This window comes from Silurus aristotelis, assembly GCF_946808225.1.
Source record: "Silurus aristotelis genome assembly, chromosome: 24".
Taxonomy (NCBI): Eukaryota; Metazoa; Chordata; class Actinopteri; order Siluriformes; family Siluridae; genus Silurus; species Silurus aristotelis.
Genome location: NC_139597.1, coordinates 17027889 through 17040085, shown reverse-complemented (window position 1 = coordinate 17040085; position 12197 = coordinate 17027889). Strand labels below are relative to the sequence as shown.

The 12197-nt window shown below is 37.6% G+C and overlaps 1 protein-coding gene across 2 annotated transcripts in view; it reads right to left on the bottom strand.

Moving 5' to 3' along the window:
- grm8a (glutamate receptor, metabotropic 8a) overlaps positions 1-12197 on the bottom strand; it is a 285001-nt gene that overhangs the window by 149746 nt on the left and 123058 nt on the right. For both annotated transcript variants that reach the window (XM_083528375.1, XM_083528376.1), the window contains one exon: positions 4585-4801. In XM_083528375.1, coding sequence (XP_083384501.1) covers positions 4585-4801 — 217 coding nt within the window. The remainder of the gene's footprint in view (positions 1-4584; positions 4802-12197) is intronic.

Here is a 12197-nt window from a genome sequence, read left to right as displayed (position 1 = left end):
CTTATTTTAGAGAATGAGTTGATCATTGATTGATTTTGATGCCGTCCACCCGCCTTCATCAGTGACATTCAAGATTCATTTGCACGGTTCATAAACTCACGAAAAAAAATATATACATTTAAGCTTAACAGATGACGACATCTGGTTTAATTATGTTGCATTCAGTGACTTACGCAAAGAACTGATGCCGAGATGTGTTGGGGTTAAAACTATTCAGGTGAGAACCAGTATAATATATTTAAATCAATATGAAAAATAATTGATGATGAAGGAAACTGCAGACAAGTGTACACAATCAATAAAAGGAATGTACAGAAGCATTCGCAATTTGTTCAAAACAACGAGAAATGCTTTCACGATGTTCACGATTGACTGCATGATGTGGAAGTTGAAGAATTTGCTATGAAAATTTATCTAATCTAAGAAACACTACAAAGCGACTGAGAAAAACTGCAATGCTAACTAGAACAATGTTCATCATTTCTAAGATATTGTTGTGTGGTAATTGGCTCTTACCGAATCAAAGTCTGCTGTTTGTATGTTATAAATTAGTTTAAGGCCTAACAGGGTCTTGATCATCATAGCCGTCAAGCTTCAATCGTGTCGCGATCGAATACAGGGATGATTCATGAGTTGCTAAGAGACAGTGTACAAAAAGAGGCAGATGTGATTTTATGGTTACGACTGGTGGAAATGTGTCATCAGTTCTAGTAGCTCAGTGCAAATACAATGAGACAGATTTTGGGTCTTATTAGTGAAGCAGACAGTACAGCTGTCTGCACAGTCAACACAAAGAAACAAGTAGGTCACATTTATAGAAGTCGAATCTTTCTATTCGCTTTACAAAGAAACACTCATATATATTACTTTCTTTCGGCTTCTCCCGTTAGGGGTCGCCACAGCGGATCCTCCGCACGTTTGATTTGGCACATGTTTTTACGCTGGATGCCCTTCCTAACGCAACCCTCCCCAATTTATCCGGGCTTAGGACCGGCACTGAGAGTGGCTGGTTCCCTGACCGGGGATCGAACCCGGGTTGCAGCGGTGAGAGCGCTGCAGCTTAACCACTAGACCACCAGGGAACCTAAACACTCATATATATATATATTAAAAGCCTTAAATCAATCTGACATTTTCTGACACATTTTACTTTAGAAAGTAATGGACAAGTGCTTATGAAGGTTAAACGCCCCATTGGGGGTGTAACTGTCCAATTTTAAGATTAGAAATGGCCCTAATTAAAAAAAAAACTAAAAAAACAACACTAATTCTTTAGATGGAATAATATTAATGGTAAAGAGAAAGATTCTAAGTGTTTTTTTCATTGTTGCCTGAATATTAACTTTGTATTTGACTTGTTTCGTGGCTAATTGGATGCATGTTAAAATCCTTTGCCTCCCGTTTTTAATCCTCTTGTGTTAGAGCCGAAAGACTTGAGCATGCAGCCTGCCTCAGCTGGGAAATTCGACACAACAATCAAAAAAAAAAAACAGGAGCAAACAAAAGCAGTTTTTTTCCTAGCTTCCTTTTCAGTTTTTATATTGAACAGTTTCTGCATAATACATCTCTTTTTCTTCTATTTGCAGAGATCAGCTTGCTATTTTCCAATCTGCGAAGCGTTATGCAAACACATGCATACGTTAAAGCTCTTTGCTCATTGCATTAGACAGACCTGTGCACCCCTGGTCATGCAACCCATATATTTGATTGTCTTGTTGTCCTATAGCTGTATAATTTCCCTGTTCTGGAGCTATGAGATCCAAAACCTGTTCCAACATGGCACAATGTGGGCTCCATAAACACATGTTTATAAAGCCCACATTGTGCCATGTTGAAACAGGTTTTGACAAATGTTGGGGTTGGATTTGAACTATAATTAATAACAAAAATCTACTACAATGGTCCAGGACCTCAGGAGTTTGCATGAACAGTTCTGCATTTAAGTGCTCATCACAGAACTGGACACCTCAACAATGATATAGTAATTAAATGGACATTCGGTGCCACCTAGATGATGATGGGTTCCCTCATGAGTCTGGTTTCTTTCAAAGAATGATCAAAGTGAATACAAGGCAGATTACATTTAAGTCATTTTGGCAAGCACCCTTGTCCAGAGCAACTTACAATGATTTAATTTATATGCAACTGAGAGGGTAGTTTAAGGCCCAAGTTCTAGATCTAAGCAGTGAAAGCTTGATAGAGCTCACAACCTGATCCAAAGGATAACACCTTGACCACTATGCTAACACATTGTACTCGTGCAGTGGTACCCCCAGCTTATCGACCTTAATCCGTTCCTTAAAACCGGTCGAAATGCGAAAAGGTCGAAGAGCGAATGTACACGCAATATACAATATACACGCACAAAATTGTTATATTGACCGCTAAATAACACTTTATTGTTCACAAACTGAAGTATAATTTACGATAGACGCTTTCTCTCTACGAAGGCTGAGGCGAGACTGGGAAGATCCTTTCCCTCACTCCGATAAGCAGGCATTTGGTCGTTCAGCGGGTGCAAATTTTGGTCGTAAAACTGTTCGCTAAGCGAAAAGGTTGATGTCCGAGCTGGTCGATAAGCAGGGTACCACTGTACTGTACATTACAGGGAAACTCTTTCTTGGCATATCCCAGCAATGTTAGGAAATTGGGGTCATCCTTGATAGAGTGCTTCTACAACACTGAGGGTTGATACCAGGGTTTGAACCACCAACCTTCAGATAAGTAATCAAGAGCCTTAACCACTGAGCTACCACCTCCCAGTAATCCCATTATGAGATAGAATGCACTATATATATAACAATGGGCATTGTTTAAAAGCAGTGTTGCACAGATAAATTGTGTATAAACTGTATAAAAACAACATATACAGGAGCATCTAAATAAATTGGAATCTCATTAAAAAGTAGATTTATTTGAATTCAATACAAAAAGTGAAACTCATATATTATATAGATTCATCACACACAGTCTGATATATTTCTAGTGTTTTTTTCTTTAAAATTTTATGATTTGGGCCCACATTTATCAAAATGTGTTTACTGGCCAGTCAAGCACACCAACACCATGGTTATTTAACTAACATAGGTGCTTTTGGCAGTGTGGACGAGTGCCAAATACTGCTGGAAAATTAAATCAGTATCTTTAAAAAGCTGGTCAGCAGAAGGAAGCATTAAGTGCTCTAAAATTTCTTGGTAAATGGTCCAGTGACTTTGGTTTTCAAAAAACACAGTGGACCAACACCAGCAGATGACATTTCAACCTAAATCATCAGAGACTGTGGAAACGTAACACTGGACTTGTGCTATGACCTTCTCCACCCTTCCTCCAGACTCTAGGACCTTGGTTTTTAAATGAAATACAAAACTTGCTCTCATCTGAAAAGAGGACTTTAGACCACTGGGCAACAGTTCAGTTCTTCTTCTCTTTAGCCCAGTAAGACGCCTCTGATGTTGTCTGTGGTTCAGGAGTGACTTAACACAAGGTCTAAGTGTGGTGACTCTTGATGCCTGGACCCCAGCCCCAGTCCATTCTTGTGAAGTTAACCTAAATTCTTAAATGGATTTTGCTTGACGAGCCTCTCAACGCTGTGGTTCTCTCAGTTGGTTGTGCATCTTTTTCTTCCACACTTTTTTTTTAGCTAATTGCATGTCACCATATTAAACATTTTTAAGATAGTAAATTGGTGGGGTTTTGTTAAATGTGAGCCGAAATCATAATTGAAAGAACCAAAGACTTAAACTACTTCAGTCTGTGTGCATTGAATTTATTTAATACATAAGTTTCACAATTTCAGTTGAATTACTAAAATAAATGAACATGTCTATGATATTCTAATTTATTGAGATGCACCTGTACACTTAATAGCTATAAGTTTGCTACTTATAATTGCAATGTTATCTTTAATGAGTGAGCCAGTGGTGATTGTGGCAAAAAAAACCTCCCTTATGTGGTATGAGGTAGAAACCAAACTCAAAAAGGAGTCTAGGGTTAGGGTTAGGGTTAACCCTAACCCTAACCCATCCTAGTCTAGGTGACACTGAATGTCCATTCATTCCTAAAATCTCTGTTTTTACCTCTTTTCCTTATAGCAGTCAGCTGTGGGTTGAGGTCATGGTACATTTCAATACACAATTGCATTTAAAATAAAAGCTGGTGCCTGATTTCTTAAAATGTTTTCTTACACGACCATTTCTAAACAGTGTTCCAATTTTCTCCATCAGCAAAAAAACTGAAACTTATCTCTCCTCTTTCTAGACAACAATCAAAAGGCCTATCACTTTGTCCCAAAAGTACATTTAATCTTCTTTTTGTTTTGTCTCCATATCACCCCTCTACATCTGCCTCTTTCAAACCAACCACCTGTATGTCTTCCCTCACCACATCCATAAACATTCTTTTCGGCCTTTCTCTTTTTCTAATTCCTGGTGGCTCCATCCTCGGCATTCTTCTCCCAATATACCCCATGTCCGTCCTCTGGACACGACCAAACTATCTCAATCATGACTCTTTCAGCTTGAAACAAAATTACAACCAACATTAAAAGATAAAAATAGCAGCAATAAAACATGGCTCACGACTCACCCATCTCTCTAGAGATCTGAATGAAAGCCTCGACGCCGCTCTCGCCGTAGTTGCCCTCTGAGGCTAGAGTCGACACATAGTTCCACCTCATGGCCGTGACGATGTCCAACATGGCCTGTGCCTGGTAGGAGTCTGGAGGCACCACACGGGAGAAGAAGTCGTATCGGGTGTTGTCACTCAACTCTGGAGCTGTGGATGCATAGCTGATCTGAGGAATCTGTAGACCACAGGGCACAACAAATGAGAGAAAGTGAGAAAGAGTAAGAGAGCGCTGAGAGAAAGGAAGATAAGCAGAGGAAAACAGATGGCACTGAAGGAACAATTTGATCATCTTACAGATGGTCAAGGTGATTATAGGAGCACAATGAGCCTAACTTGGAGCAAATGTCTGTGGCTGAGTGAGCAAGTGAGCATGCTCGTCTCCACCGAAACGTCCAGATAATGGTGTTTGGAGCGTTTGATGGAATGATTTATCTAAAGGCAGTATCTAGGCAGAGCGCTCAGACACTTGGAGCTAGAGCATTACTGTTATAATACAGGACAGTGACATCTCAGACAATTCCAGATCATTCTCTTCACCATATAGTCATTGGTTGATTTGTTGATCCAGAACTTTCCATTTGCACAGAGTAGCACCATTTGCCAAGGCTAGATGATGAGTGATGATGTCTAGCTCGCGTCTGACGGTAAAAAATGTACCGTCTTTGAACAGTTCCATTTTAGTGAGTTGTGAAATTGAAAGCCAAGCGTCTGATCAACACATGGCGGATATTTGGACAAGGATGCCTGCATTTTAATTTTGCTTCTATTTTTCCAATACATTTTAGCCAACACTGGTTTATGGCCTCTAGCTAGTTCGGAGCAAGTCAAGAGCCTTTTTTCAGTCGAAACATTTACAGCTTGTCTAGTGTAAACAGGCAACATAGACCAAGGTGCTACATACAAAACTACACAAGACTATACAAAATAAACTAAAACTATATACACCTGACCAGAAAATGCCCATGTTCAAGCAACAGAACAACTTGGGGGAAGAAGTCTTGGATTTATAAGATGAAGATTGGAAGTTAAAATCCCACCACCACTAAACTGCCACTGCTGGGACCTTAGGCATTAGGCATTCATTGCATAATCTGTCAAGATTATCTTTACATTTCTATTAAACTTTTTTTGTAAATGTGTCTTAAATTGATGAATTGTGCAGATGAATACTGAAATGAAGGCGAGTGTACGGCATCAAATCAACCAAAAATCAACTAGTTCTCCAAAATACGATCAAAAGTGAATCTTGTGAACCTTCAATTGGAGAGCGTATACAAAAAGAGCAAAACACAAAAGCATGGACAAAAATAGGGCATAAATTACATCTTACATGCACATTCTGTGCCTTTCATGGTGAATAAAGTACACAAATCATGAACTTGAGTTCAAAGTAGAGATACAATACGTAAAATATGACTCCAGTAAAAGTAAAAATGCTCCCTTTAAACTTTCACTTCAGTAAAAGTACAAAAGCCTTTATATACACTTAAGTATCCAAACTAGTATAGTTTATTATGGCAATAATGTTCCTATTATCATTTTTGTTACAAGACCATAATATCATAAGTCCAAAACATTATTTTCAACTACTTCAAAAAGAAATCACACAAATAAGGTCAGAGGTGTTGTGGCAAGTTCCATCATTTAAAACCATAATTCATCTCAAATGTTCTGCTTGCTTTTGAATTAATGCTGAACTGCATGTTCGTTCTGGTAGATACCACTAATCGGCAATCAAAACAAGTTGAAAACAGAGCCGTGATTGGTGGCTTTTATAGTGGATGTTTTTATCCACTCATAAATAAAAAGGAACGATTGAATTGACAAAATGTTGTTAATTAAAGAAGATATTTAATGTTGAAATGTAGTGAAGTTAAAGTCTGTCCAAATGGAAATATTTCAGTAAAGTACAGATACATGGAAAAAGCTGCTTAAGTACACCAATGGTGCCTTTTATCTACTTACATTAGTGCCCTTAGGAAATATGAGCAAAGGAAGCTGTGAAAAATTGTCTTTATTAACAAAGAGATGCCCAAACTAGAGCCTGTGGGCCAAATTACCTGGTAGTGACCTGAAGAACGTAGGGTTGCCATTAACACATATCCATTTTTAATTAATCGTAATTTTTTTTTTAAGCTGCAAAATTTTTTGACAGTATCTCCCTCTGTGAATAGATTTTCAGTCTTTTCAGAAGTGCTGGCTGAGAAGCAAGCTAACTGTCTCTGATACTTCTAACATCCTTACTGTCAGTAAATCAGCTGTAGGCCAATTTGAATAACTTTGAAAAAAAAAAGACCAGCTTCATGTTTCTTATTAGAGGTCAGTGATATTATAAGCTTATAGCTTGAATATCTATATTAAACATTAAACTATACTGCTCTAAAAATGGGCTTGGTTTGATTGTACTTTAAGTTTAATTGAACTAGGCAAGATGGTGATACCAGGGCCATCTGGCATTTGTACAATAACGGCATTTTCAAGTCCTTTAATCGGATTGTCAAAGAACGCAGTAATCACCGCACAAGCTCAAATATATTCATGTGGATTTTTTAGCTGTTTTTCATTCCACAATGGCTGACAGAAGAGATGAAATGAATTTGGTCATAGATACACTTTCAAGGACATTTACAAGATGGACTTTTCAAGAAAAGCTGGACATCGTAAGGAAAAGGTCAGCAAAACAGTTGAGAGCAGTGATGCAGCGCTCTATTATACAGCGTTTCTCTATAATATTGATGTTTTTTATAGCTTTGGTGTCATAATGATGGTATTAAGAGGTGGACTTATTTAAGTAGGAATACCTCTGAAGGTGTGAAATGCATGGCCTGCCACTGCTCAGCCACTACACTTCTTTGGACACATGTCCCTAACCGCTTACACCTGATTAGAACATGTATATTAGCTTCACCTTCTCAGCACTGTCTTTCTACACTCATGATCACTCTCAGACTTTTGGCTCTTTTGGTTGACGTTTTAATTTATTTTAGGTTTTATGTTTTTTTCCTCAGTAAAAGATCATGAGCTTGCATCTGCCTATCCTTGTCTTACATGCTCGGGGCAACTTTTATTTTAATATCATTCAGTTTGGTATATTGCAACATTTACTTGCAGCCCATAGCTCTAGATCAAGTTTGATTTTCGGCTTATTTTAGAAAAAAAGTTTGGGCACATCCAGTTTAACCTTTTGATCTTTTGTGAAATAAAAATCGCATAAAATGCTCAAGCTATTGCAAGAAATGACACCGCTTTATTTAAACTTTTTTTTTTTTTCAGTTTTTAACTAAAGGTAAAACAAATAAATTACTTATATACACCAAGAGTGCCAATAAAAATGAACGGCATGCAGGACGCCAATTAGTATGCAAATACAACAAGTTAATTTAGTATAATGACAATGTGTAACTGTTTCATGGTTTTCAGTCAAAGAGTTAAAAATCTGTGTTCTGTCATTGTGCACACTTTTGCAGAAGCTAGGCTTTTTATTTATTCATAGCTCAGGGATCTCTAGCGTATAATCCGACATTAAGTATTAGGGATGGTAAAATTCAGCGATTCGCATCGATGCATCGGCATAAAAGTAAATGATGTAATGCATCGATTAAAAAAAGTGTGCATCGAATACGAGTGAGCGTTTCCTTTGCATCGTATTGCATTGAAACGCATTAAAATCGTCTCGCACTGCATCGTAATAGGGGCCGATCGCAGCGTATCAGTAGCTGCTTCATAACTATCTTTAATGTGTAATTTTGCTGGTAAGGAAGATGCACATTCCTGTACAGCACACATTATCACACCAACTGTTGTAGAATTTTATCAAGATTCTTTTATCTTTAAGCCCTCGGGTGGAAAAGTCAGGTTTATAAAACATCTTAATTGGTTGTGCTCAGAATGCAACCTTTAGACGTTAAAGCTTAACATTCGTGGATGGTCCTATGATACATCAGTCAATGTAGCAGGAGGAGAGTAAAACAAGTTGATAAAAATCACAACACAAACATAAACAGGAGATAAAAGAGATCATATTTCAAAAAGAAATCGAGTGCCATCGATCAAAAGTCAACTTTTTTCATTTTTCTTTTTCTTAAAGCCCTAAATATTCTTGTAAAGCCAGATCTCAAACAGCAAATTTTCAATTATAGTGTGTGTGGGTGTGTGTGTGTCATATCCCCAGCTAATTAAGCCATCCAGGTACCTACATCCTGCTGATAGAGTTCCTGGAGTAATAATTAACCCCACTACAGACCTACACTGTGCAACAGCTACATTATCAGCTACAAACATACCAAAACCTGAGGTGAACCTTCAACATTCATAGGAACGACATTGTGTGTTTAGGCCATTTTTACCATTAAAATAAGAAATTTTCCATTTTTAAGTTATATTATTTGAAATAGTATGTAAATATTTATGATGAAAATATCTAGAATGTTGTACCGTAATTTCCGGACTATTAAGCGCTCCCATATATAAGCCGCACCCACTGAATTTGACAAATATTTTTATTTTCAACATAAATAAGCCGCACCTGTCTATAAGCTGCAGGTGTCTACACTGAAACTAATGAACTTTACACAGGCTTTAACGAAAGACAGTGTCTGTTACACGTTGTAACGGGTGAAACATGTTGTGGCTCCTTTAGGAGCAGAGCGGTATTTTGGGAATAGCCTGCTGCCGCATTTTTCCGCTATTACTGCGTGTGTGCAAGACGAGGATTATGTCTTATATGATTACGTTTTGGAAACCTGTCTGTGCTTATATGATTTCTGTTGCAACTGGAGTTAGAGAGCTCTCCCTTCACCCAGACTCAACGCGTTACAACGGCTTATATCTAAACAGTAGCCTACCAAGAAAGTCATTGTTCACTGTCTTCCTCCTTCCTTTCACAACTATTTCTCTCGGGAGTTTATCTTTTGGCATTGCGTTTAAAAAAAACTTTTTTTTCTCCCAAAGCCGTGCAGCTCAGAACACAGGTGAGGTGCATTTTTTCGTTTCCGTTCGGAAATTTCATTTGGTCTAATGTTATGGGGTTCAGTTTTTTGGCTTGAAGTTTGTGAAACCGGGAAAAACCCAGGAAAAATTCATAAATAAGCCGCTTTGTTGTTTAAGCCGCGGGGTTCAAAACGTAGGAAAAAAGTAGCGGCTTATAGCCAAAAAAATACGGTAAATGAGTTTAACACATTATGTTGTCAATGACTATATGTTTGCCAGCCAATAAAAGGGGCTATAAACTTCACCAAAAAGACTCTAATGTCCAGTGACTGTTAACCAACCAGGTGTCAAGGTGACCAGTCCAGGTCGTTCTAGCAGGTGTACAATAATGTAGGCATTTTTTACATCTTTTGATTGGATGGTCAGAGAGCACACTAGTCTGAGCTCGCAAAACCGCATCTGTAGCAAACTGGGCGAGCTCAAATCTATTCATGTGGATTTAATTCTACATTTTACAAAGGCTGAAAGAGGAAAATAAACTGATTTGGTCACAGATACACTTACAAGGAACTTACTTTTCAATAAAAGCTGGATGTAACACTTGTGTGACACAACAGTACCATTAGGGTAAGTAACAGATAGTAATGTTTGATTTCACCAATTCACAGGGCCTTCAGAAGTTTTAGGTGTCACAGGAGGCAGGAAAACACACACACACACACACACACACACACACACACCGATTTAAGAAAATTTTAATTTATGCAATTGTGTGGCAGCAAAAATCAAATATAACTTTCTGTTATGTACTGAGGGAAAGAAAAAAATAAAAAATAAAATAGACAGTTTTAATGTCAATACAAATCAAGTAGCATTTTAAAACTAAATTAGTATACAGATAATATGCCAAGGATTTCGTAATAACTTATTTCCATGTATTTGTGTTTGATTTTTCCCTCTTTTTTTTTTTAGCAAACAGTTTGCATCAAAATCCCTGATACTTAACCCTTCCACCACGCAAAAAGTAACTCAGGTAAATATCATACATAAAACAAGAGTTCAATCAGTTAAATCAATCCGTATAATTAAATCCAAACACCATTTACTGAACAATAATTAAGTTAATTGGGTAAGTTCGACTAATCATATTCAAATCAGTATAAATGTAATATTATTGAATGTCAGAAATAAGACCTATTATTTGACCAGTTAAGAAAGTATATTTGGTTAACTTCCTGAAATCAAAGGTGTTTTAATTAATCCCTAATTTGGATCTGGGTTACATGGACATGGTGAGAAAAAGGTTGGCCTAAACAGTTCAAAACATTTGATAAGCTTTATCATTAACAATTTATACTTTAGCTTTTTCTTCCTGTAGACTTTAAACAAAAACACACAATTTGCCTTCATTTTAAATCCCCAGGAAAAACATAATGCACTGAAAAAATGCACAGAAAACCCCCCGGGGTAATTTTATGAGGTTAATATCAGTGCTTCTGCTAGAGATGATGTTCGTGGGAGGTGCAGCTGTGGCTACAGTGAAAGGAGACTTGTTGAATTGTGTTCATTGGGAGTCTTGCTTTAGTAATATCATTCATTTTTGCTGTCTGACATTCCTGTCTGTGATGCAGCGCTCTGTTCTACTTTTATATAATATGGATGTTTTTTTACAGCCGTGTTGTGTTAAGAGGTGGATTGGTTCAGGTAGGAGACCACTAAAGGCCTGGGTGTGAAAGGCATGTCCTGCCACTATTAAGGTCAAATACTGATTCAGAAATACCTAACCCTAGCCCATGATGTGAACCTGGACAGTTTTCTAACGTTTCTATCGATAAATGAGAAGTACAGGCATCTATTTCACACAGAACAGAGGAATTGTACTGCTTTTGTCTGCTTCAAATCAGGCGCAACAGAAATCAATATGTTTTTACTCCATCCAGAGAGATGCTCCTGATCCAACGAGCATCAGCTGACCTATTGGCATCAATTTAGTGAAGAAGCTCTATTAAAGAATCTCCTGGCTTTTACCAAGCTCTTCCTTCTATCCTGAAGAGTAATATCAGCAATCCTGCAGAGAAAGCAATTTTTTTTTTCACCACCTGTGTTACTGTATTTAGAAGCTTCTGACCATGGATAAGTATTTCCTCCTGTTCAACTACAACGCACTCTGCATTGTACTTCTATTATAATCCCTTTGCTTCTTTTGCTTTTCTTCATCGACCTGCTCATCAGCCAATCATGTAACAGCACCACAATGCAACCACATGAGCCTCAGTAAATGTTTAGATTAAACACCAGAATTAAGATGTGTGATCTCTGTGACTAGCCCTAGCATGGATGTTATAGCAGATTCTACAATAGCACAATAGCTACAATATTCTCTTGCAGTTCTACAATGTTTAGTTTGAGCCAGTTGTCTGAGTTAAGACAAGTAAGTGAATATATCCTTATGCAATCCCTGACTTTAAGGAGCCTAAAAAAGTCAGTTCTAATACCACAAGCCCTTTGTTGTCTAAACGCTTCATCTTAGCTTGAGAGCTTCTTGGCCATAGGCAGGAGTAATTACAAGAATTCTAATATGGCAGTTGATTTTTCTGAAAAATTGTCTTTATGTATAAACAAAAAACAGCACAGGCCATAGA